Source organism: Heterobasidion irregulare, assembly GCF_000320585.1.
Source record: "Heterobasidion irregulare TC 32-1 unplaced genomic scaffold scaffold_02, whole genome shotgun sequence".
In the NCBI taxonomy this organism is placed as follows: Eukaryota; Fungi; Basidiomycota; class Agaricomycetes; order Russulales; family Bondarzewiaceae; genus Heterobasidion; species Heterobasidion irregulare.
In genome coordinates this window covers 1,781,297-1,805,299 of record NW_009258198.1, presented here as the reverse complement: position 1 = coordinate 1,805,299, position 24,003 = coordinate 1,781,297, and the positions used below count along the sequence as shown (strand labels likewise).

Below are 24,003 nucleotides of genomic sequence, written 5' to 3'. Positions count from 1 at the left end.
GCTTTACTCTACCGTCTCCTCTCTTCTTCATGTCGATTCTGTATTGCGGATGGATACGCAGCACGTGAGAAATGGCTTTCGTCGGGCATCGATATTTAGCGTCCGTTGAATATTCGGCGACAAGACAAGTAAAGAGACGGAGGTAAACGCGAAAGACGCCCGAATCACTGCACTCCCTCGCCGGCGGCAGCGGCCTCCTCTGCCGCCGTCGCCGCCGCCTCCGGCACTGGCACTCTCACGGGCTCCGGCTCTGGCTCCGGCTCGGGGATCACGAACGCGAGGAAGCCAGGCAGGAACAGCTCCATGCGCTCCCTCGTCGCCGCCCACAGCAGGCGCTGCGCCTCGCTGCGCGCGTCCGCGCGCCCCGCGGGCGACGGCGGCGGCGGCGGCACGAGCATGCCCGCGGCGTTCATGACCAGCACGACGTTCTTGAGCGACTCGGGCACCGCCTCGGTCTGTGGGCGCGGTCAGGAGGAGGATCGTCAGCGAACACGGACGCAAGGCGCCGGGGGTGGCCGCGCACCATCTGGTCGCTCGGGTCGGAGCCCATGAGCGCGTCGAGCGCGTCGAGCACGCGCACCCACGGCCCGCGCACGTCGCGCGCGGGCGTCTCGCGCACCTCGAAGCGCATGAACGCCTTGCAGAGCAGCGCGGCGGCGCGGAGGCGCGCTTCGGTCGTGTCGGGGTCGCGTGCGGGCGCGGCGGCGAGCGCGGCGAGGAGCGGGAAGAGCACGCGCTCGTAGAGCTCGTCGAGCTCGGCGTCGGTGGCGGCGTCGGGCGACGCGAGCGGGCCGAGGAGCGCGCGTTGTAGCTGGGCGAGTGCGGCGTGCCGGATTTCGCGCGCGGCGCTGGTGGATTGGCGCGAGAGCGCGGTGAGGATCGGGAGAGGGAGCTGGCGCAGGCCTGTTTGTGCGTGCGTGCGTGCGTGCGTGTGCGCGTGAGCTGTGAGCGAGCGAGTGCGTGAGAGGGAGGTGGCGGGGTGCGTACGGGGGTCGGGTTTCTCGCCCGCGTCCGAGGCGACGCGCGGGAGGAGCTTCATCAGATCGGCGAGGAGGTCGATCGCCTTGCGACCGCGGTCGATCACCGGCGAGCTGTGGCGGTGTCCGTGAGATCGACGGCGCGGACGCGCGGACGGGCAGACGGCTGCTAGCGCTCACCTGGTCGAGTCTGGCTTGGGGCGGCGCCGCGGCTGCCGCTGCTCCGCCTCGACGACGATGCCCGCGGCGGTCGCGAAGTCGTCGAGCACGGCGACGAGGCCCGGGATGTTGTCGATCGTCACGCACTGCTCGGGCCCGTCGGCGATCGCTTTGTGGATCAGGTCGAAGGACGTGCGCGAGGCCTCGAGGTGCGAGACGGTGGAGCGCACGAGTGCGAGCACAAGGTTCCATTCCGTCTGTGAGCTGTGTGTGCACGCGCGCGCGCGCGCGGTGTCAGTGACTTCGTTCGAACGACGAGCACGTGGAGCCTTACTGGATGATTTCGCGGTGGTTGTGCACGATCAGCATGACCCCCGAGACGATCTGCTCCGCGACGGAGTTGGAGACCGCCGGAGGGAGGCCTCCGAGCAGGTCGAAGGATATGTAGATCTGATCCCGGAGGACAGGCTGGACGGAGGGTCAAGAGATGATCATGCGTTGATGGGACGACCGTACCTTGGTCGCGAGGATCAGACAGATGCGGAATAGCGATACGACGGCGCGCTCTATCAGCAACACGCTGTACCTCGTCGATGAAGACAGCAGAGCGCTGAGATGCTCGAACGCAATGGGCCTGTCACGACGTCAGTGGGCGCTGGGAACCTGCCTCTCAAGCACGTACCAGAGCTCTTCTATGTGCTGAGGTGTCTGGCATACCACGCTGACCATCGTCTCTAACAAAAACACAGACGCGGGGTCGTACGGGAGTGAACGCGCCGGGCTGTGATGAGGCGATGAAGACGCGTCAAACGAGGCCGTAAGTTCGTCAGACTCTTGCTGCAGTCTGGCCACGGTCCGCTCATGTGCCAGGGCTTCGAGAGAACGGACCGCCGCAGTCAGCGGCTCCAAGTTGAGCTGCCTGCAAGAAAGTCAGCCAGCGGTCGGAAGCAGGGCATGCCGACCATCCGCTCACGTTATCTGCGCATACAGTTCGTCCAGGCGGCATGTCGTGATACAGTCTATGGTGCACAACGTGTTTTCGATCTCCACGTCGGTGGCATCTGGGATGTGGCTCTCTTGCGAGGAGGTGTAGGGTGTCATCAGATACGACGACAGTGCGGACAGGAGCCCGTCGCTCCTCGGCGCTGGTCGCGCTGGGGCGTTGCTACTTCCACGTAATGGAATCATGGAAACGCCACCGAGGAAATCTTCCATCTGCAGCATCCTCGTAGGCAGCAGAGAATGGATGAACAGATTCTGAAACATTTCAAAGATCTGTTGATTCAAGGTGTCGCCTGGTTGTGAGTCGCCGCCGCACTTTAGAGAGGACAAGTCAACAAACCTGTGTCCATCCCTCGCGAACAGCATTGCCATTGCCATTGACGATGTTGAACAAAACCACCGCAGCCAGCTGACCTTTCAGGTTCGCACCGAAGTTGACGGATAGCGATGACACCGTGACAGACTGTCCTTCTACCTCGACGACAGGATATATGGGCACTTCGGTGGGAAGGGTCTCTGATAGTAGACTCGTCGCCTGCGACAACGACACGACAACATAATCGAACACGTCAGGCAGGTGGAAATGACCGGCCAACGTTGCGCATTGACGAAACCCTGCGATGGCACGCTCGATGATGTAGTCGTCGTCGAAAGTCATGAACGCATACGCGATGGCCGAAATGACCGGTTTCCAGACGGACTTGAACATGTCCTTGTCGAACAAGGCCGAGTTGCAGATCATGAGGTCACCTGAAAAGCGTCGCGGTCACCAAAAATATTGGGGACACCCGAGCATATCGTACCTGACATCCGCGAACGAGCCAGCAGTTCTTTCCACGCATACTCGAAACCGAGTTGACCGACGTGCTCTTCGGGCATCACGATCTCGCGTTTGCGGATCGAGTCATATAAGGCTTGCTGTGAAAATTGTGAGGACATCGGTTCAAGCGCTAACACGCTGTCGATGTCTTACCAGGTACTCGGGCGAGAAGTCAGCGCCGTCATTCACGCCTCTCAGATTGCGTTGATAGTCTTCGATGGTCATTCGTTTCTGACGCGAAAATGTCTTTTGAGAAAGAGTCGACGTGATATCAATGAAAAGCACCCACCCGAACGACAGGGTTGTGCAAATCTGTATTGAGCATGATCACCGAGTAGGCTAGGACATAGACAGCATCCTGTGATTTGATCTCGGCTGGAATGAATCAGTGCTCATGAACCCATGGTATATATTGAAGACGCACTTGGCTCGGAAGCAAAATAAATTTCTGCGAACGTTTCTGTTATGCGAGCGATCTGCTGGGCCTCGCCCGGCAACCGGAAGGACTCCAACAGCTCCCGCATAGCATCCGCGATGGGTTTCTATTGGAGAATGTTGTTAAACCCATGCACATACGAGAATATGGATAGAAACTGACACCTCGGAACTCGAACAGGCCAATGAATGCCTTCAGAACATCGATATTCTCGGGCCTCGAGATAAAATCGCCAAGCAGTTTCTTGTCCAATCGTGTACACGATTTCAAAAACATGGCAAGACTCAAAGGCCGTGATACCTCTGGAGACAAGTCGTGGTAAATGAGGCCGCTTTCCTCCAAGAACGCAAGGCCAGTCTTCGGCTTGGTGTTAAAGCGAGCTGCACCGGTGAGAGTGAGCTTCTTCTTTGATTTGATGTGTGTGAGCTCCTCCGAAGAGATGTAATTCTGGCAGTGCGCGTTTAGATGACGCTGAACAACTGGCATGGCATGAATAAACAGTTACCGAAGGCCATGTCACTGAGGCCTGAAAGCGAATGAGTGTCAATGAACAGGCGAACAAGAATAGTAAATATTACAAACACCCCCGGCGCGTGCCGCCATGTGATTGACAAAAGTGAGAAGCAAGTCCAAGCACAGGTATTGAGAGTTCAGTGGGTTGTTTTGAAGGGCATCAGGATAGTAGTTCGTGTATACACCCTGAAATTAAACGAAAGACACATCAATGAAAGCACCACACAGTCAGGTTCGTCTCCACCTTTGTTAAGAGGTCGATCAGTCGTTCGAATAAATTCTCCGAGTTGATGTCGCAGTCATAATTGGTGAAAAGGTCAACCATGAAGCTCGGATGCCTCGAGATTTGGCTCAGCATCTCTAGTAGCAAGTCGCGGATCTCTCCCTTGGCGGGAAGCGCGTGGGTTTTGTTGGGCACCGGACTCCCCTTCTCAATCTCGTCTTCCGGAGTAGGCTCGAGGAGTGGGGACGCCGTTTGTGGAGTGCCAGGACGTGGTGAGAACGGTGCGCCCTTTGTATTCGGCGTGCCGTACCGTGATCCACCTTTGTTGGAGGTGATTGGGGGCCCTAACCGATCAGTTGTGAAGGCCAATAGCAGTTCCTGTTGGAGTTTGAGATGTTTCCGCGTCGTGTTCATCATAGTCGAGATGGTGCGGAGAGCGAGTTGGAGGATAGCAGAGTTCTCGGAACGGGCCAATTGGAAAAGATATTTGCAGCCATGATCGACGACAAGTGCGCGCAACGATGGAAAGTCGCCGAGGCGAGGGCCTGAAATTTCAAAGGTTGTATTGAGAATACCAAGGGCGAGTAAACGAGTAGTGTCTGTGTGTAGCCGGTCGTTGGGATCAAGAATGTTGATTATCACGCGGAGAAGCTCTACAAGCGATGGAAGGCCATCTACAACCTCTGTGCGTTAAGTCAACACTACGGTGATTCTGTTGAAAGGGCTTACACTGGTGCCTTTGTGGTGTTTGTGGACTTGCGATAGTTTGAACGGCCAAATGATCGCCCTCAGAATGCACTCCCGATGGTGGATGAATTGCGGTGGGGGATGCGTCGGTTTCACCCTGCGGCGCTTCCTCAGTATTGAGCAATCTGCTTTCTTCTATTGCTGGGTCTAGGACATGCAGGCAAGAGAACACAGTTCGCACAAGCGAATGCATGGTCAACTCGGCAGACCGCCTAAGAGCCTCTATATGCATGTATATGAATATTTGGGACATACAAACTGGTATTACGGATGAGGACTAACCGCTGAGCCTCATCTGCACACACGTAGTCAGCACAGTCTCAAGCATCTCACATACTTCGATGTCGCCCAAGATACCCCCCACGCTCCCACACATGCAATCTTCGATTACAGTCAAGATTCGAAGCAGGACGACCTCGTCCCCAGAGGAGTCGCTAGCTTCAAACTTACAATGCGAGACCGCCGAGCTGAACTCTTGGAGGCCTACCTCAATAGATGGACGGTCTAGGGATATAATCCCGCAAACAAAGAAAGAGTGGAGTGCCGAGAGCGCCGCGGATGTTATTGGTCCGGTTGAAAGTGAAGAACGAATGATGGCAAAGAATGGGCTGAGGATGTTTATTATTGGAATACTGTCAATGGCTGAGAAACGTCGCCGAGAATGAGGAATATCCAATTTTATGAGAACGAGACACATACTTTCGACATTTCGGACTTCTCGCTTGAGCTCTTCGAAACTAGACATGAGCTCATCCTCCGTGCTGCTCCTTCGTGCCGAGCTGGATCGAGGTGTTCCACTCCGTCTGAGGCCTAGATTACTTGCTAAAGCAGAATCACGGGTGTTGAAGGCCTGACTTGTAGATGCCCAGCGCGAATTCTTGCGCATGACTGAGGTTACTGACAAGATCTCAGAATACAGGACATGTTTGGGCGCAAGCGTGCCATTAGTCTCGGAGTATCTGATCCCCGTACTACGAAATGAGGCCATGCTTTGAGAGGACCTTGTTAGCCGGGACGATTATATGTGGCCAGTTGAACCAGATGAGCGTGAGTACAGGATATCAATGAGATGGCGAAACGACGCGTGCGACGTGTCTCGCCCAAGATGACCTGCAAGCCCTAGTGTAGGGTTGGTCTGAGGCTTCCAACATCTCTCCACTGACTCTACTAAGTAACAGGTTCTCGCATCAGAGAAACAAAGGACCCTGCAGATGTGCTAACAAAACAATGTGTACAAATATTACTGCCCCGGCCATCATGCATCACTCGGATGTTCATTGTGTCATGGCCAGCTGCCCTGCAATTGAAGCAGCCAGTCTAGAGCGTTTCCTCTCCGCCTCTGCAAATGGCCACGTTGAATGCAACTACGACAAGGAAGGAAAAACAACACGAAACGCACCAGCTTCTTTCTCTCGTTCAATGTCTTGGACGATAGCTTCTATCTGCTCGAGATCGAGGTTCTGGTACGTGTGTCAGTTTAAGAGCAAATAAGGTGCAATACTGATGCGTACGGTGATTTTTCCGTAGCTCTCCATGACGCTGATCTCGATGTTCTTCGCGCCGGTCTGCACGACTTCCAACAGACTCTTTACTGTGAGCTTGATGCTGTCTTCCCGAGTCATGTCATCTTTGTGGTTCTTTTCCAAAAATTCACGGACGGTCTTCGAAGAGCGGCCAATAGCGTTCGCCTGTCGAACCAGAGCTCAACAAGTCGTAGGAGATCTTAACTTCGAGGACGCACCTTCCATGCGCTGTAGATACCGCTGGGCTCGGTCTGGTATAGTCTTGGTTTCGTGTCATGAGGATCAAACCCGACGATGAGAGTCGATATACCGAATGGGCGAACCCCTCCGGATTGGGTATAGCGCTGAAAATGCATGTAAATGATGCTGAAAATTGGGATTCCCAATCAAACGCACTTGCTGAATACCGGCAATGTGTCTGGTAATATATTCGACCGTGACAGGGTCTTCCACAGTCAGTCGGTGACTCTGGCATTCTGTTCGCGCCCTGTCGATCAGTACTCGGCCGTCGGCCGTAAGCCCTATATCACAGCGTAAGATAAACCAAGTCGATGAATGCATATGCAGCAATGGATCTACAAAAACATACCAGCAAACGCTAGACAGATATGATCATCAAGCATGACGACCTTCCGCACTGTTCTCGGGTCTTGAAGCTGCAACACAGACTTCTTCTCGACTCCGAGAACTACGACGTCTTTGCCCCGCACTCCTACCTGGAGTCAGGTCCGAGATCAGGTCCTGAGGTCTAAGGATAGTCGTCCAGAGAACATACCGCGCAAGTACCCTTTCGTACAGCTTCCAGTGCATACTCAACCTGTGAAATTGTATGCAGTCAGCGTCCATACTACGCTCCATGACGCGGCCGAAGCTGACTTGGAACAGATGCCCATCGGGCGAGAAGACGGTGAGGGCTGTAGAGAGTACTTCAGTTGCGCGTCGCAGGGTTTGATATTTTCTCTAGATCCCTTACCGCGATCGTAGGACCTGGACATGATGAGGCAATGGAAGAAAGAGAGCAAGGGCAAGTATATGCGTTCGCCTCCTGGCGTTGCGCACGCTGATCAGTGGACGCGCGTATCCCGTGATTACGTCAGTACGGGCAATCCCGAGACGCGACGTGCGTGACTTGGATCTCAGATCTTGCTTGTTCAGCCAACCGCTTGGTGTCCCACCCATTCCTTCTCCGCTTGAGCTCACCGCCATGGCCACTGTCATCGATATCGACGACAGCTCGGACATAGAGATACTGGATTATACGGAAGTGAAACCACACAGCCTGAATAAACATCAAACAACGGTTCCGTGAGTCTACTGACATGGCGAACCATCTCCCTTGAGATGCAATTAACAGGTGCCAAATTAGAGAACCTATGCGATGTCAATTCTGCAATGAAGACATAGAGACGATGGATGCCCCTCGGCGACAGAGCCACTACGATGCACACTTTCATGATGAATCTACTCCCTGTAAGTGTCCCGGCCCTCGAACGCTACACGCCCAGTGTTTTATTCACGCTTGGTATCAAAGCCTCTTCCACGTCCTCTTCGCGTGCTTCTAGTAACACCAACATGAATTCAAGAAATAAAGATAGGCCCCCGTCGACGCGAGAACGTTGGAGGAGCGCGCAGGACGAATTCTGGCATCCTGCCCGAGAAACTGCGCCTCCACAGAACTACACTCCTGGTCAGTCTCGCCGAGAGGCTTCTTGGTCATGTCTCTCCCCAATCGACCTGACTTATACCCACGTGCCTGATAGATCTGGTTCCGATGTTGAAACGTGCTCTCGTCTCCTCTCACGAACGAGGTTTCACAACACGAGCCGTGCTGTGTTACCCACGCACAGTCCACATTTACCGCGAAACGTGGGACGCGAGATGGGGTTGTGGGTACGCCATTTTCCCTGCATTGACTCTCTTCGCCCTATTTCTATTGAGGCCCGTTCAGCTATCGGAACTATGTGATGGCATGTATAGCACTTATGGACCAGTCCTCCCAGCCATCCTACTTTGCGCCACTTAATACACCCAAGCCACCGGGCGTGCGCAATCTCCAGGCGCTGCTCGAGGATGCATGGAAGCACGGTATGCAACCGTGACCGGCTCCATGCAGGCAGCGTGACTTGACGAGTATCTTGACGGCTAGGTTATGACGAAGAAGGTGCAGAACAATTGAAGCATAAACTTGTTGGTGCCAACAAGTGGATCGGGACGGCGGATCTCTATGTTGCGTTCACCTATCGTGGCATCCCGTAAGTGCTCTCGCGTTGCTGTTATGGAGGCTCATCCGAACCGAATGCAAACAAAGCGTTGAACTCGCGGATTTCAATCTCTCCAACAGCGGTACGTCATTTACGCCACCATACCATCACGGCATACTCATTATCGCACTATCCGTGTTCCATTGCAGACATCAAGCCCCTACTCGACTGGGTGAAAGCATATTTCACGCCACTAGAGCGGCCTAAGGGCACTGGTGCCACGGTGCACGATGCTTTGTACAGACGTTCCCCAGTCACTGTGACGGACAAAATGCCACTTGTGCTACAGCATGAGGGGCACTCCCGTCTCGTCGTCGGGTACGAGATCATGAAGGATGGTTCGACGAACCTGCTCATGTTCGATCCTTCGAAGTGAGGCACATGCTCTCGAAAATTTTCATTTGTCCCTCGAGACATCCCTGTTCTTGAAGGCTGACATTTTTGCTTCCAGGCGAGTACCGGATAATCTTCGTGCGGAGGCGCGTTCTCGCTCCGAGACCGCAGGAGACATCTCGGGCCACCATCATCGTGGGAAGCGGCTCATGCAGCAGGCACTCCGATCATTTCGGCCATCAGAGAGCAAACGGCGACGTTCGAGCAAGTCCCCGAAGCGCCGAGAACAGAGTCCGTTCAAGCGCATGCGGGCTGGGCAGGAGCAGGGACAGGACGTCATCGTCATCGACGACGATGACGACGACGATAACGATAACTTAGCCAATGATGAGAAGGGCGGGCAGAACGAGAGTGGCAGTAGAGGGAAAGTATCGACAGGGGACACCGTACGCGACTTCAAGGCAACGCTGAAAACTTTCAGGATCGAGGAAAAGATGCTCGCGTAAATCTCTCAGGACTCCAAATCTCTTGCGCAGTTTCTGATATTCTGATCGTGTACTTTTAGAAAGAAAGAGAAGTATCAGATCCTGTGGTTTCCCCTCGGACCCCTACTGGACGAGAAGACCAAGCGCGAGAGGCGTGTGGTAACCAGTGAGAGGGTCTGCTGACCCGAAGGCCCGGTGGACACAGGACAAGGCATGGACAACTACTTCGTTGGCGACGAGGTCTGGCGACATCAAGGACTTCATGGGACGATTACCAGACTATTATTTCTCTTCTCGTTATGCAGTTATGAGGCGTACCCTACCTAATTCCTTATTTCTATTGCAGAGGATCTACGTTGTTGCCACGATATGCATTGAGTACTTGAGTTTGACGTGTTTGTGGATGCCGAGATGGACTCGTGGACTAAAAATACAATTGCAGTAGTAGCAGAAAATACAATCTAATTAACATGAAGTCATCACCGCGTCCCCACTCGGCTCGCCCAATGGCACTACATCTAATCCCGCCACCGCACATCTCAGCGCGCGCTCCCAAGCCTCCTCCACCCTGTAACCGCCCGCCCGCATGATGCCTTCCCGATCCCTCCGCACCGCATCACTGAACGGATCGAAGTAGTTGTCGCGCATCACGTACTTGTCCTCGTACGCGTCCCAGTCGTCCTGCAGCGGGACGTGCGGGACATCAGGTACCGCCGCGCTCTGCGCTGCGCGCGTGCGTAGGAGGAGCGCGGCACTCTGCTGCACCGCTTGCGCCGCCGCGGCGGTGCGAGCCTGGGCACGTTTGAGCGCGTCCGCTCGGGAGCGAGCGACGAGCCGCGCGGCGTCAGCGTCGCTGTTCTCGAGCGAGTCGATGAGCGCGCGCCGCTCTGTTTCGCGCGCTTGGCGCTCTGCCTCGTCAGCCTGGCGCGCCTCGTCCGCGCGGAGCTGGCGCTCGCGCCGCTCGGCATCTTCTTGTTCGCGAAGGGCCTGCGCATAGGCCTCTTCGCGATGGAGATTGCGCTCGATGACAGCAGCGTTTTCTTTGCGGAATCTCATGATGCGCTGTTCGGTCTCGCGGACGTCGATGTCATTAATGAGGTTGAAGGCTGGCGCCAAGACAAAATAAGCCAATATGCGGGGAGCGAGAGGAAAAAAGCGCACTAATATCCTCCACCTCTTCTAAGTAGTCGTTGTAAGAACGGAGGTCGGGGAAGTCTTCCCTGCGTTTGTTGAACCTGCACGCGCCAGGTGTGAAATGTGTGGCACTCGCTGGACACAAAAAGACGCACTCTTTGGCTATCTGCCTCCTCACGGCGACCTCTTTCTCGACCGTGAGGTCCTCGAAAGTTTGAGGGACAAAAGTGATTTTCCGCAAGATCTTTGCGCAGAATGGACATGGACCCGGACCGAGGGTGTACAGGCGATCGATGCAGGACTCGCACCTTTGGGCCGGACACGCGTAAATGACATGGGTGCATCATCTGAGGAGGGAGAGCAGGGCGAACATTTTATGATAGCAAGCTCCTACGAGGAGGCGCAGCTTCGCGTTGAGATAACGGTCAGACTTGCATACGGGGCATTGGTCATCCGAGGACTGTGGGCGTGAGTGAGCTATTGCGACGAGGGCAAATCTGGAAAGATGTGTAGTCACAAAGAACTCTGAGGTCCTGCCTGAGGGGTCCTTGACGCCTCCGCCGAACACCGTCGAGGACGTGCTCTGTACCTGCGGAGTGACGGAGCGGGTTTGGGGGGTCGAGGCGGCGGTGCCCTTGCGGATGGTAGTGCCGCGCAGCCAGCCACCGACGTTTGAGCGACTCGCGTTTGCCATTGATGACGGTGGGTGGGGCATGCACTATGGCGGTGAAGGCCAAGGTGGGGGAGATGTCAGCCGAGGCTGTGTGAGGTCAGCGCCCAGCTGCAAGCGAACTGTGCTCGTCATTCTTCACAGCGCCGAGTCCACTCTCGTCTGCATCTCTTCATGAGGCTTTTGCCACCTATTTCTCCCAGCTGCTTAGCGCGTCGACTGAACCCGGCCATTTCTCGACCGTTCCGTCTTCAAGCGAGACTACGGGCTGCGAGTGTCCGCGAGAACCAGCCCCCGCTCGAGACACGTGGCTTCTGGTGCGGGAGTCCGCTGCGAGCACCTATACCCAGTCCGAACGGCGGCAGACCAACACTCGCTCAAGACAAAAGTCCTCATGACGACGATGCCGCTTCACCCAATCCCAATCGCAGCTCAGGCACAACCGGTTTCACAAATTCGCCAGCGCTGGACGCTGCTCTGACTGCTTTCATGGGTATTGGAATCGGTGAGTTTCGATATGATTTACCCTCTTTGCAGCGCCAGGGCCCACGTACAGCGGTGTAACATCTACGAGGAAATATGATGTTCACCATTTCACTTCAGCTTTTGTCGGGGGCATCATTTATTACGCGTGGTACAAGAAAAATGTCCTGGATAAGGTAGACTCACAAATGTCGCTCTCGTACTCCACCGCGGCTGACCCGTATATACAGATAGAACATGCTTTTGCGCCTGGCTACGACCCCGCCCTGGAACTTGCGACACATCACAAAAAGACCAACAATTCCACCGTCTCTGCGGCCATCGAGGATCTCGAGCTCGAGGACGGTCCCTGGACAGAGCATCTACGGCGAAAGGAGCAGGACATATTAGACCGCATCATTCACGGTGCTGAGACCGGCCATTACTTTATGCTTCTAGGTTGCAAGGTGTGTCGGGTCGACGATATTTCCAACCAATATAGGCTGTTTACGCGTGAAATGTTCGTGAAGGGCGCGGGAAAGACAACGATGATCCTTGACTCTATGCAGGCCAATCAGGCGGAGGGTGTTGCAATGTGCGATGCCCATCCCGATCTAGAAGTGTTCCGTCTACGTCTGGGCAAGGCTTTGAACTACGAGTACAACGAGGACTCTCAGACAGGTCTTTTCCAACGGCGAGATCCCAGAGAAGGTCAACACTTCGTCGAACGTTATGCTGACGAAGCCTCTGACCATCATGACATACTCTAGGTGGACCAGGCCTTGATATCGAGCGAGGTATGGGCTGAGTTCCATGACTGTGCGATGTCTGCCATCTTGACGCGTCTTGCGACCAGTGATGAACAAGCTCGAGAAGGTTGCTCTTCGCTCTGCTAAGCGGACAGGCAGGCCTCTCGTCCTCGTGATAAATAATGTACATTATTTCAAGAATGATGACGGTGGGCAAAACATGCTTATGCAACTTCAACAAAGAGCTGAAGCCTGGGCCGCTAGCGGTTCGCATAATTTCTCGAGTTCTGCTCTGAGTCATTCACCAACATATCTTTTCCACAGGCATCATGACCCTCGTTTTCAGCTCGTGAGTCTTGGGTCATACTGTGGGCGATAGTATTCTCAGTTGCGTTCAGTGATGACTTTTGGCCGTTCTTCGTTCTGCGTGAGTGATTTTTTCCCCCTCCACCTTGCCTTTGTCATATCATCCCAATCTCATATGTTATCTAAACAGGGAGGAACGCCAGTCGGATGCATGTCAGTGCTTTCCCCCACACGTCTATCATTTTAAACGTTTTTCCCCTTGCAGGTATTGACCATCTATGACCTTAACACTGCCGAAGCGCGGAGCGCTTGTTCGAGAATGCGGTACTACACGAAGCTGCCGGCACCTCCTCACGAAACACTGAACGAGGCGATCGCAATTGTAGGCGGACGGCTATCGTATCTCAACCGGATCGCGAGAGCGCGAGACATCGTGGAGATGGCGCGGCACATGCTGTTGGTCGAAAAGGGATGGCTGCTCAGCCAGATTGGGCTCATCGAGGACTGCGACGATGATGTGATGGACGAGGTGTGTCATCGTCGCTCATCCCATCTGAGCTAAGGCCGCGTGCTCAACTTGGTGGCGCACTCTGATAGCAAAAATGGAGCTCCTGCTCGTGGTTGCTATTACGAGAATTCGTGAAGCAGAGACAGGAGGAAGAAGAGAAACGGAAGATCGCGATCGCGTCTGGTATACTGTCGCCGGATGATTTATACGATTTACCATTGCCTGCGATCCCTTACGTGGGTGACCTTTCACGTTCGGTGCCGCGAGACGTTCTGACCTGTGTTTTGCAGTGGAAGTGTCGGCAGATCATGACCCGTGCAGACTTCTTGGAAGGTCTGTAGTCGCTCTAAACGATCTGCGTGATATTGTTTTGACACGTAACAGAGCTGGACAGGAAAAACATCATCTCCATAGATGTAGGTGCTTGAATACTTTCTGCAGTGGTATCGCGAAACCAGGCTTCTTATAGATCAACCACGATGTCCGCCCCGACTCGATGCTGATCTTACAAGCCGCACGAGAAGTCGTGGAGAGCGACGGGTTCGACGACAGACTCAACAACGTCCGCGACCGTATAGACGAGATCGAAAGCCTTCATCGGACGAGGGAGTTGACGGTGCGTGCACACGTGCTTCATCGCTTTTCTTCTGCATGCCACTCATGCACCCACCCCCGCGTATGTTCTTCTCTGCAGTTCAAGGACTTGGACAAAGGGGATCGCATCCGCCTGATGGTCGACAAGGGTGGTGTTCACTTGATCGAGGACTAGATATCATTTATCACAGGAATTTATTACATTGGACATAACGTGGCGGTGTGGACCAAGCGCGGGGTTGCCATTTCACCCCCTTGTGCCACCTTGGTGGCCTTGCTCGGGCTTGCGGTAGGCATACAAGTCTCAGTATCGTTCATGGCTACTATTATAGCAGTCCATTGTGCATTGACTCTGTAAGAACAATGATGTGATAGCCCTGACACTGACCTGTAGGTGACCTGCCTCGGGCATGCAATCGAACCGGACGCCCTTTTTGTGGCTGGGTGGCATGGCTGCCCTCTTCGGCTTGGCTGTGGTACCAACAATAGCTTTTCTGAGGGTGGAACATAGCTCGCGCTGCGGACTACGTACTAAAGGTATAGCCTTACGGGGCTTGGACGCAAAAGAGTCAGATCTGTCAGCCTCGTCGCGATGGCCGTGGCGGTCGCCGCATTGACCACGACCGTAACGTATAAAAGGAGTCTCGAGACGAGACGAACTTCCCATCCGCTCTTCCCTCCACACACAGCTGCGCTATCTCCCCGGTGCATTGCCCAACTACATCTACCTCTTACTCGTTGCCCACGCCGTCGTCCCAGAAATGCAGCCGCAGACCGTCTGCGCCATGCCCGAGTCCGACCTGGACTTGGTCGTGGTCATCCACGCCGCTCACGAGTTCATCCCGAATGCCCAGACACTCTGGAGGCCGAAGACCCTCCGGACAGCCAGAGTCGTCTCCACTCGATGGGTGCGAGCGCACCGAAGGCCATCAAGAAGGTGTAAGTCGGCCCTCGACTTGAACGGTGCGCCCCGCTCTCCGCGGCAGTCTGCGACCGTGTGTGCTGACATCGTCACGACCGCCAGACAGGGGCGCCTCGCCGATGAGTATGGTCTCGTGTAGATCGCGAAGCGCTAGGGACGACGTGAGTGGCCTCGTCTGGACACCCCTGCCTCCCCCCCTCTTCATTCCATCAAGCCATGTCGTTGCTGCTGCTCACGATCGTTGTACCCACACAGATTTTTCCCTGCTGGGATTATGTCTATGCCGATCAGCAGGGGACTGCACGCATGGGATGCTGCAGCCGATCAGCCCGCCGTTGTGTCTTAACAGTCAGATGCAGAGGCAACCTACCCTCGGATCCCGGAGCCCTGGAAATGGAGCTCTCCAGCGAAACAGACCCTTGCTATTCCGCGTACGATTCTCTCGTTTCTGTGGAAGACATGCGTGTTCTTACTCCAGGTATGATATAGCGCGATGATATCTAGGGACAAGTCGTGTTCCCAAAGCGCGTGGTCCTAATACAGTGCCTGTATCAGGCATATCTATACCAACGATATCAATATCAGGTATATCACCGCTGTCAGTCGGGTATACCGACGTTGTCAGTATCAGGTATACACATCGACGATGCTAGGAATGTATCGTTCGTGGTATCAAGCATATCGATGCTGTCAAAAAGATGACTGCACATTGTTCTTCTGCTGGTCGGGAACGGCGCGGCGGTGCAGAGGCCTCGTTCAGGGCATTGTGCATGCTCGACGATCTGGGCGTGGTACATGAGGTGAGCCTTTCTTGGTGCTCTCGTATTTTTGCGGTATTGACGGTGGCGCCAGTTGTTGGGTGTAAGCTGGAATGTGGCTGCGGCTTTCTTGCTAAAGATGGCTGTCAACCTCTGCCACTCGTTCCCCTGCAGCCTCGGAGATGGATGTGCGGGTACATCGGTTGCCGCTGTGTCGCTTTGGCCTTTTTATTGTTTATTATTGGGAGGGGATATCCACTGCTTGATGAAGGAATGTCACTGGAATACAGTCTATTTTTCTTCAGTCTCAGTAAGAGTGAGCTATGCACACGATGATAAGAAACCAACGGAGCGTCAGCGACACAAGAATGCGCCAGTCAGACGGCCCAGTCTTGCTCGAGGGCCATTCGAACTTGACGGACATCGTAGTATGATGCAATGGCGACTTGTCATGCACTCGGAACTGTGAGAGGTTGACTGCCAACGCTCAAAGCAGCGTATGCCCTTACGAGAACGTCGTGCGTAACGGCTGAGAGCTGACTGAGACGTTGCCAGCTTAGTCTCCCGCGCTGACCCGCTCGACGTTCTCCCTCGTCTGCGCCATGTCTGCACTATATATCCTGCCCAGTCGCCCGTCTCGTCCACCCCGTCTTTCGTATCCTCGGCCCTGGCCATCCTCCCACACGTCCATCTCCTCTCGCTCGCCGTCCTCGCGCTGGCCGTCTTCCCCTCGCTAGCCCCCATCTCCCGCCTGCTCTCCCAAGCCTCAGCCGTCCTCCCCCACCCCCGCCGCACACACGCCCCGATGGCCTCCGCCGCGCCCGAGCTCCCACTCACCCGCGAGCAGTGGACGCGCGCCCTCGACGCCCTCCCCGCCACCCCCGACCGCATCCCCGCCTTCTTCTTCGGCCACGGCTCCCCCGCCCTCACCTGGCCCGAAGCCGACCTCGCCAACGCCAAACTAGGGCCCATGGGCCCCTACCTCGCCCACGGCGGGCCCCACGGGCCCCTCGCCGCCTTCCTCCGCGACTTTGGCCCCGCCCTCCTCGCGAAGTACAACCCCAAGGCCATCCTCGTCTTCAGCGCCCACTGGGACACCGCCGGAGAGACCCTCGGTGAGCTCCCCCCCCCCCCCCCCCCCCCTTTGCGCTCGCGCAACGCTGACCCGTCCGCGCCGCCAGTGTCCGACTATGGCGACGAGAACCCGCTGTTCATGGACTACTACGGCTTCCAGCCCGCCATGTACGACGTCACCTTCAAGTCGCGGGGCAACGCCGCGCTCGCGCACCGCGTCGTCGGCCTCCTCAACCAGGTACGCTCCCCCGCCCCTCCGCCCCGCCTGCCCCTCGCCCACCTCCGCCCCGCCTGCCCCTCGCCCACCTCCGCTCTCCCTCCCTCCACCCCCACCCCTCCCAGGCCGGCATCAACGCGCGCACGACGCGCCCGACCGAGCCCCGCGGGCGCGACGGCCTTGGACGCACGGTCGCCGGCCTCGACCACGGCGTCTTCGTCCCCTTCCGCCTCATGTTCGGCGACGACGCGCTCGCCATCCCCGTCGTCGCCGCCTCCATCGACGGCTCGCTCGCCCCCGAGCGCAACTGGGCCCTCGGCAGCGCCGTCGCGAAGCTCAGGTGCGTCCCCCGCCCAGTCCCCCGTGCCTCGTGCCTCTTGCCTACCGCCCGGCGCACGACGGCAGGGAGGAAGGCGTGCTCGTGCTCTCCGGCGGCCTCACGGTGCACAACCTCGGCGATTTCGGGAGCCTCGCGCCCGCCAGCGCGCGGCCGCTCCACCACGCTTTCAACGACGCCGTCACCGCCGCCATCACCCTCCAAGACGTGAGCTCTTCCTTCCCGCCCTTCCGCCCTCTCCCGTTGCGCGCGCACGCACCCCGCTGACGACCCCGTCCGCCTTTCTCCCCCCCCCCCCCCCCCCCATCACCCCCCTCTCAGCCTGCGGAGCGCAAGGCTGCGATGGTGGACCTGGTGCGCCACGAGGGCTTCCGCACGTCCCACCCGCGCGAGGACCACTTCGTGCCCGTCTACGTCGCCGCAGGCGCCGGCGCGGAGGGCGGCGCCCATCTCCTCGCGGGCACGTACGGCTGCCAGACCGTCGCGTTCGGCCTCTGACGCGTTCCGAGCGGGAGGCAACGGGGTTTAATGTTGTTGTTGGCCTCGACCGGTCCACCCCAGTACAATATATTGCGACAAAGACGTCACATTTTCGATCGTGGACGTATTATTTGCGCGTTTCGCACACCTTCCCGGCGCGCGCCCGCGGACATATTCCCTATGGTATCTCGGTCTTCCGGCTCGCAGATAGGCATGACATTGAGACGCAAACGTTCGGATGGAGGTGGGCGGACTAAGTACGTAAATTGGGGGATTAAATGAGCAGCATATAGTATCCGAAAAAGAAGGTAGGTAAGGTGACGAAACGTCGCAGAAACGGCAGTGCTACTAGTGGAGAACGAGAACGAGAATGAAAAAAAAAAGAAAGGCGTGCCTGGCGTGAAGGATACTCCGAAAGCGACTGAGAATAAAAAGAGGAGAAGCGGAGGTTGTGCTGTTGTGGCTGGAAGGCACTCAACGAGATAGGCAGGCGGATGGTGATGTGTATGAGGGAATCTTCCGAGGTAATGGACTCATAATGGGATTGGGGAGGAGGCGGACTCGACGTGTTGCTTGTCAGATGAGACGAAGGTTCAAGAGAGATCACGAAAGCCAGACGACAGAATTAAAGGATAAAGAAGCGGGGATTAAAAATGAAACCAGACGCGTGCCGTCCGTACTTGCTTGCACCAGACAAGAACAACGACGATGCCGGCATTTGGGAGCGGGACGTACGCCGCTAGAGGTTCCTTAGCCATCGAGCCTGGGCCAGCTTCCCTCATCTATCCACTTGTTCACGATCTCGCGCCCGACGTCTTGCGTCATGTACGGCCTCTTCAGCTTGATGCCGAGGACCTTCTTGATCTTCGTGTTGGAGAAGGCCATGCAGTGCTTGGACAAGGAGAAGGTGTCCATGTACGCGCTCAGGTGCGTGTTGGGCACCGGTGGGTTCGAAGTGGTCAACATCGTCGCCCACGCGCTGACGTGGGTGTCGTTGATCTCTTCCACGACTTCCTCGAGACGGAACTGGGACGATCCGCGCCATATCTCAGCGAGGGAAAAAAAATGTGACGGCGGGGAACGCGACGCACCCTGGCAACGGTGTTCGTGACAAAGTTGTAATATTCAAACGTCGTCCCGAACAAGCTCGTCATTGTCTGGCCCGCCTTGTGCAGCGTCGTCTCGTTGTCGTCGACCTACAGAACGGCGTGAGCGAGGGCTTGCAAACACGAGGGCTAGAGTTACTGACGAGGTTGAACAGGGGAGCGACGACCTTGACGTCTGCGGGCGGCATGCCCTGAACCTCGGCCACCTTGCTCTTCTCGTTGTGAAAGTAGATTTCCTCGCCGGCGACCTTGTCTGCCTCGGCGCGACCGAGCTTTCCTATCCATTGCGCGCATGTCCAGAGCGCGACCGAGACGTCATCCACGTGAACGGTGTTCATGGAGTTATTTCCGGGGCTCCAGCTACGCAGGTGGGAAGATGAGACGCGCGGGCCACAGGCGGACAAGAAGGCAGCATACAGTGACTTCATCGGCTTCTTCATAAAGCCGTAAACGGAGGCGACGGTGAGGACGTTGGTCACTGGACAGATCACGGGTCAGCGAGCGGGTCCCGAGCAGGAGGACAGGGGGAGTCACTCAGGCCAAAGTCGACGTAAGGCCCGTAGACGAGACCGATCCTCAGGATGACGAGGTTCAGGCTGGGTGGCGGAGACAGCTGTCAGCGCCCGGGTCCATGACAGAGAGCGAGCGGCTAGAAGGCACTTGCCCTTCGATCGCGCCCAGGATCCGCAACGTCTCGTGCCACCAGGTGCCTAACACCCCGAGCGGCTTCGGGTCCTCCTTCTCGTCGTGCGTGCCCTTTTCCGAGCACTCGTACCACGGCATCTGCAGACGCACGTACGACTTGACCTTGCGCCTGGCGGACTCGAGGCCCACCAGCCGCGCTACGTTACACGTATAGCCAATCTGGAGCTGCGCCCCCGACGCCGATGGGATCAGGCTCTCGCGCGGGACGCCCGAGCCGCGACCACGTACCTGCTCAGGACGGTCGTGCGCTACATCGCCGGTCAGATCAAATACAACAGAGTAGGGCGGTTGGCCTTCTGGGGGGTCAAAAACACTGGAAACGATAGCTGAAAAAAAAAAAGACGAGTGAGGGGGACGCGAGCCAGGAAGAGGCCACGGAGAGCCTACCCGGAACGGTGAGGTTTGCCTGCTTATATTCTACATTCGGCATGGCGAGGACCTTTGGAAACTCGGAACCAATATAGCTGTGGATGGGTGAGCAAGCGACAGGGGATGGAAGAGAGGAGCAACGGACGTCGTGGGCGGGGATACAGAGTACTTATCAATTATGCGCAAACTCTGTCGAGGGTGTGTGTGAGAGAGCGGATGGGCCGCGATGTCGCTGAGTGCACACTGACAGATACAAGGCGCTCTCCATCCAGAGGGACCAGGTAAGCGGCAAGGGCTCGAGCGCACGTCTTGACGCCGCCTGAAGGAAGGTGGCGACGATCGCCGAGGTCGGGCGATGGATCACTACGAGCTCCTCGGAGGGCAGAGGGGGAGGAGGACTGACCGAAAATTATAACACTTGGCTTGTCGGACATGCTGATACGGGCGAACGGGTATGTTAGACAGACGTAAATACGTGAGGAAAAGGAGGCAGAGGGCACGTGGGTACGGAGACGGAGGAAGTCGAGGAGAGGATTAGGAAGGGCGGGGGAGACAAAGGATGGGCCAAGGGCTAAGGAGCGAGTGCAGATCGGGCGAGCACTCGTCCATGCAATACACTTATAAGGTAATCCCACATGTCACGAATCATATCACCACGGCCGCTGCCGCATCCCTCTTCTTAACTCAATCTCTCTTCTGTCGCGCCCCCCCAGCAACATGCACCCTCCGTCCCTCCTCCGCGGCTCGCTCCAGGTAGCGGTACACCGACGAAAAATCTCTGCCCCTCAGTTCCGCATGCCGCCCAACCATGTCCGCATAGATACTCTCCGCCGCTTCTGCCATCGGCAGGGGGCTTCCCGACGCACTAGATACCTCCGTGGCCAGGCCCATGTCCTAACCGCGGCACAGATACGCGAATCAACCGACGTCCTTAGATCAAAAGAAGCACCGCCGCGAACGTACCTTCAGCATCAGCGCCGTCGCAAACCCGCCCTCGTAATCGCGCTCGCATGGCGGTGACTTCTCCGGCAAAGCACCGGGCACAGGGTTGTTCACCGACGACGACCAGCAAGCCCCCGTCGAGCTGTTGATCACCCCGGCAAGCACCGCAGGGTCGAGGCCCAGCCGTTGTCCTAGCAGCATCGCCTCCGCTACCACCACTTGCTCTACTCCGAGGACAAGGTTGTTGCAGATCTTGGCGACCAGCCCTGCTCCGGAGGGCCCGCAGTGAATGATCCGTTGGCCCATGTGAGCGAGGATCGGAGACACGCGCCCGAATCCGGCCTCCGTCCCACCGACAAGGAACGTTAACGTACCAGCCTTCGCTCCCGTAACGCCTGGAACCACCAACTCTCGTAAAGATCATCTGCCTGACCGGACAAAGTGCTCGCGTACCTCCGGAGACGGGAGCGTCAACCATTTCTGCGCCGGCCTCGCGCGTCTCGACCGCAGTCGCCCGACCCACCTGCACGTCCAGCGTCGTGCTATCGATGCAGAGCGTCGATCTCGCCTCCTCTTTATCCAGCAGGCGGAGAGTAGACACGATGCCGCTCGACTCTGAATAGACTTTCCGCACGTGCGGGGATGACGGGAGCATGGTGATGATGGTGCTCGAAGCCAGAACCGCCCTGATGTGCGGTGAAGTCGAAGCACGTCAGTGATGATCAACGAAAGTCATCAACGAGTGACACACTCTTCGGGCGTGGTGGCGATGGCTATCGTGGCCCCCGGAAAATGACCGTGGAAGTTGTCGCAGAACCGGCTGGCGCTTTCAGGGACAGCATCGCAGACGACAAAGTGCGTGCCGTTTGCCTCCGCGTACCGCTTCGAGAACAGGTTGAACGCCATCTCGGATCCCATTCGACCAAGGCCTATGAAGCTGATGCTCTTGCTACGTGAAAGATGGCGTTCCCATCTCTGCAGAGATCGCGCTGTGACTCTCATATTCGAGCAAGCTTCAAGTGAGAATGTGAGAGACTATTGAAAGAGAGCCCGGAAGCAACGAAGCCTATTGTGGGGTAGCGCTCGGGGTCTGAGTGCCATCCTGCAGACCCCGAACAATTGCAAAGGATCGAGATCTTCCACCTCGGGCAACGTCAAATGTCGGCCGATCTGCGATAGGGTGAGCAAGGTTACAGTGGCAAGCCTAACTTTTTAAGGTCAACGAAGGACCATTCAAATAGATAATTACAGGATCGAATAACATATCTAGAGGCTTCGCTACAAACAGAGCTTGCACAGTTCTCTACCAGCACCGAGTCATACGCGCCGTGTACTTCGTGAATGCGGGAGCCATAATGATTGGCTATGTCTTTTACTATGCATCATATTGACATACAGGCACAGAAAGCAAGTGAAAAAGGGCGGAAAGGAGATGAATACGATCCATGCCATGCATACCATAAAAAGCGGGCGGGCCTCAACTACATCGACCCCATAGTGCTCCACCCAACCATCATCCAAGACACCTAACCTAGTTCATCTGTCGGATGAGCTTGTTGATGTTGTCCTCCCGGTTACCAAAGTCACCGCCCTCCACGTAGTGCTTGAACTTCCGGATCCTCCAGCCGCCAGTGGGGTTAGAAAGTTTGAATGGCCAGAGGAAGTTGGCAGCCTGTAGATGGATGCAAGTCAGAACAAGCACTAGAACATGAACTGTTCTGCAACACCAACCTGCTTGAAGTTGGGACCAACGGTGAAGATCTCGTGAACGAGGTCCTCGACAGATAGGATGTCATATTTGCCAAGGGATTCCTCGATGACAGCGTTGTTGGACAGGGGGATGCGCTGTTTGTCGACCTTGCCGTAGCCGCGCTTGTAGATCAGCTCACGAACGGTCTTTAAATTTGGCTCGCTGAGAAAGTTTTAGCGTTGTGTAGATTGACTACAAGACACGCTTACCCATAAGTCACGTAAGGTTCGACCAGGCGAAGCATTTGCTGCGTTGCCTTCGTCACTCGTACGAAAACACCGTTGTTGATCTGCAAAAGGCGGAGGAGCTGCAAAATCTTGCGTGGTTTTGGCGCAATCTCGTTGATACTGGTTGGATATCAGTGTCCGTTGGACATATCATTATTGGACTTACTCACCCCCGAATCCGCACAACAAAATAGACCTTCGGCTGGGCAGGAACATAAAAGTCGCCTGATGCGCGCGCAGCCCGCTTCAGGCGGATCTCCTCCCGCTCCTTCGACAGGTAATCCTTCACGTAAGTCTCAGCCCGCTTGAAGATGACCTTGCGCTTGGCCTTGGCTGCCTGGATCGATGGATCAGCTACTGAAACACGACATAAAACTCAAGAGGATATATTCAGTCCCGAAAGATGGTTGATTGAAGGCAGCAGGGTAAAACAAAGTCTCACTAGCCATTCAAAGAAAAAAATGCATCATCGTGTTTTGGCTGGAGAAAATACACACCTTGCGAGCAGCATCCGCCTTCACCAAACGCTCCTCACGGGCCTTTTCATTTTGCTTTCGTTTCTTGAGGAGGGTCTCTGGGACTTCGATGTCCTACCACCAGGATCATGATAACGGAAGATGAGACGTGACATTCTATTGGTTTTTCAGTAAAACACCATACTGACCGAGACGGTGGGTACGCTATATGGCAGAAGAAGTCAAATGACGATGCTAGAGTGCAGACACATGGATTAGACGTACGTGGTGGAGGCCGCCATTTCTTGAGGATCGAGGGGAATGTCGAGCTCGCCAGCCAGACTGTGGCTACGAATTCGGTGGCTGCGGACTATACAGTCTGACACACATATTCCCACGATTCCTCACTTTCGCCTCGTTCCCGCATCACTTGCTCTACGGAATTTGGACCATTTGCTGCGACACTATCTTGCTTGACTCGAGGATCAATATCTTGCGTCTCTTGCAATGTTGGGGTCTGACCATCTGGCCGGACTGACAAGGCTTTTTGAGAGTACAGGCCACATGAATCTCAAACAGATCAAAATAGCAGTGGCCGAGCAAAGTACTTTGTGAAACGAATGTCGCGCAGGTTGCTAGCTGCTACGTGCAATTTATACATGCTCACGGTGTCTACATGCCCATTTCTATGCGCTTCCCTCATGCTCATCTACTTCCGCGTCTCCCCACTGAAGCGCTTCCGCACCAGTCTTGTATCAC

General features: G+C 56.1%; 10 protein-coding genes across 10 annotated transcripts; 4 read left to right on the top strand and 6 right to left on the bottom strand.

Annotated features, from left to right (window-relative positions):
* Positions 1–58: 58 nt before the first annotated feature.
* HETIRDRAFT_470833 (uncharacterized protein) lies at positions 59–5,865 on the bottom strand (the record flags this gene model as incomplete). Its single annotated transcript, XM_009544239.1, has 19 exons — positions 59–455; positions 524–903; positions 988–1,091; positions 1,158–1,400; positions 1,471–1,604; positions 1,653–1,770; positions 1,819–2,055; positions 2,110–2,411; positions 2,479–2,888; positions 2,942–3,056; positions 3,112–3,189; positions 3,248–3,333; positions 3,383–3,500; positions 3,557–3,820; positions 3,947–4,093; positions 4,152–4,804; positions 4,860–5,099; positions 5,160–5,519; positions 5,676–5,865. The coding sequence occupies 19 exons, from the start codon at positions 5,863–5,865 to the stop codon at positions 165–167; spliced, it is 4,470 nt and encodes a 1,489-aa protein (XP_009542534.1). The 3' UTR covers positions 59–164.
* A 286-nt stretch (positions 5,866–6,151) lies between these two features.
* Positions 6,152–7,395, bottom strand: HETIRDRAFT_43319 (threonine protease T1; the record flags this gene model as incomplete). The annotated part of the gene is made up of 9 exons (XM_009543481.1): positions 6,152–6,216; positions 6,277–6,337; positions 6,389–6,565; positions 6,619–6,744; positions 6,797–6,921; positions 6,990–7,116; positions 7,176–7,217; positions 7,277–7,314; positions 7,374–7,395. The coding sequence occupies 9 exons, from the start codon at positions 7,393–7,395 to the stop codon at positions 6,152–6,154; spliced, it is 783 nt and encodes a 260-aa protein (XP_009541776.1).
* Positions 7,396–7,604: 209 nt separating this feature from the next.
* On the top strand, positions 7,605–10,227 carry HETIRDRAFT_379770 (uncharacterized protein; the record flags this gene model as incomplete). The annotated part of the gene is made up of 10 exons (XM_009544238.1): positions 7,605–7,705; positions 7,755–7,870; positions 7,932–8,087; positions 8,161–8,290; positions 8,349–8,485; positions 8,547–8,652; positions 8,709–8,743; positions 8,811–9,033; positions 9,113–9,496; positions 9,560–10,227. The coding sequence occupies 10 exons, from the start codon at positions 7,605–7,607 to the stop codon at positions 9,660–9,662; spliced, it is 1,491 nt and encodes a 496-aa protein (XP_009542533.1). The 3' UTR covers positions 9,663–10,227.
* On the bottom strand, positions 9,897–11,307 carry HETIRDRAFT_470826 (uncharacterized protein; the record flags this gene model as incomplete). The annotated part of the gene is made up of 4 exons (XM_009544237.1): positions 9,897–10,585; positions 10,641–10,714; positions 10,769–10,921; positions 10,985–11,307. 4 exons carry the CDS (start codon positions 11,305–11,307, stop codon positions 9,945–9,947), a joined length of 1,191 nt encoding a protein of 396 aa, XP_009542532.1. The 3' UTR covers positions 9,897–9,944.
* Positions 11,308–11,479: 172 nt separating this feature from the next.
* On the top strand, positions 11,480–14,113 carry HETIRDRAFT_379766 (uncharacterized protein). The gene is made up of 15 exons (XM_009544236.1): positions 11,480–11,788; positions 11,887–11,942; positions 11,997–12,212; positions 12,276–12,456; positions 12,516–12,542; positions 12,602–12,760; positions 12,819–12,843; positions 12,893–12,925; positions 12,995–13,013; positions 13,066–13,329; positions 13,398–13,544; positions 13,599–13,641; positions 13,693–13,724; positions 13,778–13,924; positions 14,003–14,113. The coding sequence occupies exons 1-15, from the start codon at positions 11,773–11,775 to the stop codon at positions 14,075–14,077; spliced, it is 1,440 nt and encodes a 479-aa protein (XP_009542531.1). The 5' UTR covers positions 11,480–11,772; the 3' UTR covers positions 14,078–14,113.
* A 468-nt stretch (positions 14,114–14,581) lies between these two features.
* On the top strand, positions 14,582–15,557 carry HETIRDRAFT_150126 (uncharacterized protein). Its single transcript, XM_009544235.1, has 4 exons — positions 14,582–14,865; positions 14,927–14,985; positions 15,080–15,255; positions 15,314–15,557. The coding sequence occupies exons 1-4, from the start codon at positions 14,664–14,666 to the stop codon at positions 15,360–15,362; spliced, it is 486 nt and encodes a 161-aa protein (XP_009542530.1). The 5' UTR covers positions 14,582–14,663; the 3' UTR covers positions 15,363–15,557.
* Positions 15,558–16,142: 585 nt separating this feature from the next.
* On the top strand, positions 16,143–17,708 carry HETIRDRAFT_457454 (uncharacterized protein; the record flags this gene model as incomplete). Its single annotated transcript, XM_009544234.1, has 5 exons — positions 16,143–16,697; positions 16,764–16,894; positions 16,999–17,213; positions 17,279–17,417; positions 17,532–17,708. Exons 1-5 carry the CDS (start codon positions 16,388–16,390, stop codon positions 17,706–17,708), a joined length of 972 nt encoding a protein of 323 aa, XP_009542529.1. The 5' UTR covers positions 16,143–16,387.
* Positions 17,709–17,886: 178 nt separating this feature from the next.
* On the bottom strand, positions 17,887–20,397 carry HETIRDRAFT_407618 (uncharacterized protein). Its single transcript, XM_009544233.1, has 11 exons — positions 20,274–20,397; positions 20,119–20,189; positions 20,016–20,059; positions 19,889–19,965; positions 19,730–19,827; positions 19,461–19,666; positions 19,331–19,392; positions 19,214–19,274; positions 18,940–19,156; positions 18,782–18,886; positions 17,887–18,716 (listed from the first exon to the last, which is right to left on the bottom strand). Exons 1-11 carry the CDS (start codon positions 20,302–20,304, stop codon positions 18,441–18,443), a joined length of 1,248 nt encoding a protein of 415 aa, XP_009542528.1. The 5' UTR covers positions 20,305–20,397; the 3' UTR covers positions 17,887–18,440.
* A 157-nt stretch (positions 20,398–20,554) lies between these two features.
* HETIRDRAFT_309641 (uncharacterized protein) lies at positions 20,555–21,814 on the bottom strand (the record flags this gene model as incomplete). Its single annotated transcript, XM_009544232.1, has 4 exons — positions 20,555–20,764; positions 20,834–21,207; positions 21,266–21,498; positions 21,564–21,814. 4 exons carry the CDS (start codon positions 21,812–21,814, stop codon positions 20,555–20,557), a joined length of 1,068 nt encoding a protein of 355 aa, XP_009542527.1.
* Positions 21,815–22,169: 355 nt separating this feature from the next.
* On the bottom strand, positions 22,170–23,576 carry HETIRDRAFT_438386 (uncharacterized protein). Its single transcript, XM_009544231.1, has 7 exons — positions 23,530–23,576; positions 23,454–23,469; positions 23,287–23,379; positions 22,960–23,126; positions 22,772–22,909; positions 22,544–22,724; positions 22,170–22,484 (listed from the first exon to the last, which is right to left on the bottom strand). The coding sequence occupies exons 1-7, from the start codon at positions 23,544–23,546 to the stop codon at positions 22,344–22,346; spliced, it is 753 nt and encodes a 250-aa protein (XP_009542526.1). The 5' UTR covers positions 23,547–23,576; the 3' UTR covers positions 22,170–22,343.
* Positions 23,577–24,003: the final 427 nt, after the last annotated feature.

Excerpts from the sequence above, each read along its gene's own strand:
- HETIRDRAFT_438386 (XM_009544231.1), bottom strand. Across the intron at positions 23,127-23,286 it reads AGGCGGATGCTGCTCGCAAG|GCAGCCAAGGCCAAGCGCAA; the intron begins GTGTGTATTTTC and ends CCATCGATCCAG. Across the intron at positions 22,725-22,771 it reads GAACCTTACGTGACTTATGG|CGAGCCAAATTTAAAGACCG; the intron begins GTAAGCGTGTCT and ends AAACTTTCTCAG.
- HETIRDRAFT_379766 (XM_009544236.1), top strand. Across the intron at positions 11,943-11,996 it reads AGAAAAATGTCCTGGATAAG|ATAGAACATGCTTTTGCGCC; the intron begins GTAGACTCACAA and ends CCGTATATACAG. Across the intron at positions 13,330-13,397 it reads ACGATGATGTGATGGACGAG|CAAAAATGGAGCTCCTGCTC; the intron begins GTGTGTCATCGT and ends GCACTCTGATAG.
- HETIRDRAFT_407618 (XM_009544233.1), bottom strand. The coding sequence starts at position 20,304 with ATGTCCGACAAGCCAAGTGTTATAATTTTCG. Across the intron at positions 19,828-19,888 it reads GGCAAACCTCACCGTTCCGG|CTATCGTTTCCAGTGTTTTT; the intron begins GTAGGCTCTCCG and ends TTTTTTTTTCAG. Across the intron at positions 19,275-19,330 it reads TTACGTCGACTTTGGCCTGA|TGACCAACGTCCTCACCGTC; the intron begins GTGACTCCCCCT and ends TGATCTGTCCAG.
- HETIRDRAFT_150126 (XM_009544235.1), top strand. The coding sequence starts at position 14,664 with ATGCAGCCGCAGACCGTCTGCGCCATGCCCGAGTCCGACCTGGACTTG. Across the intron at positions 14,866-14,926 it reads GTCGGCCCTCGACTTGAACG|ACAGGGGCGCCTCGCCGATG; the intron begins GTGCGCCCCGCT and ends CACGACCGCCAG. Across the intron at positions 15,256-15,313 it reads ACAGACCCTTGCTATTCCGC|CGCGATGATATCTAGGGACA; the intron begins GTACGATTCTCT and ends GGTATGATATAG.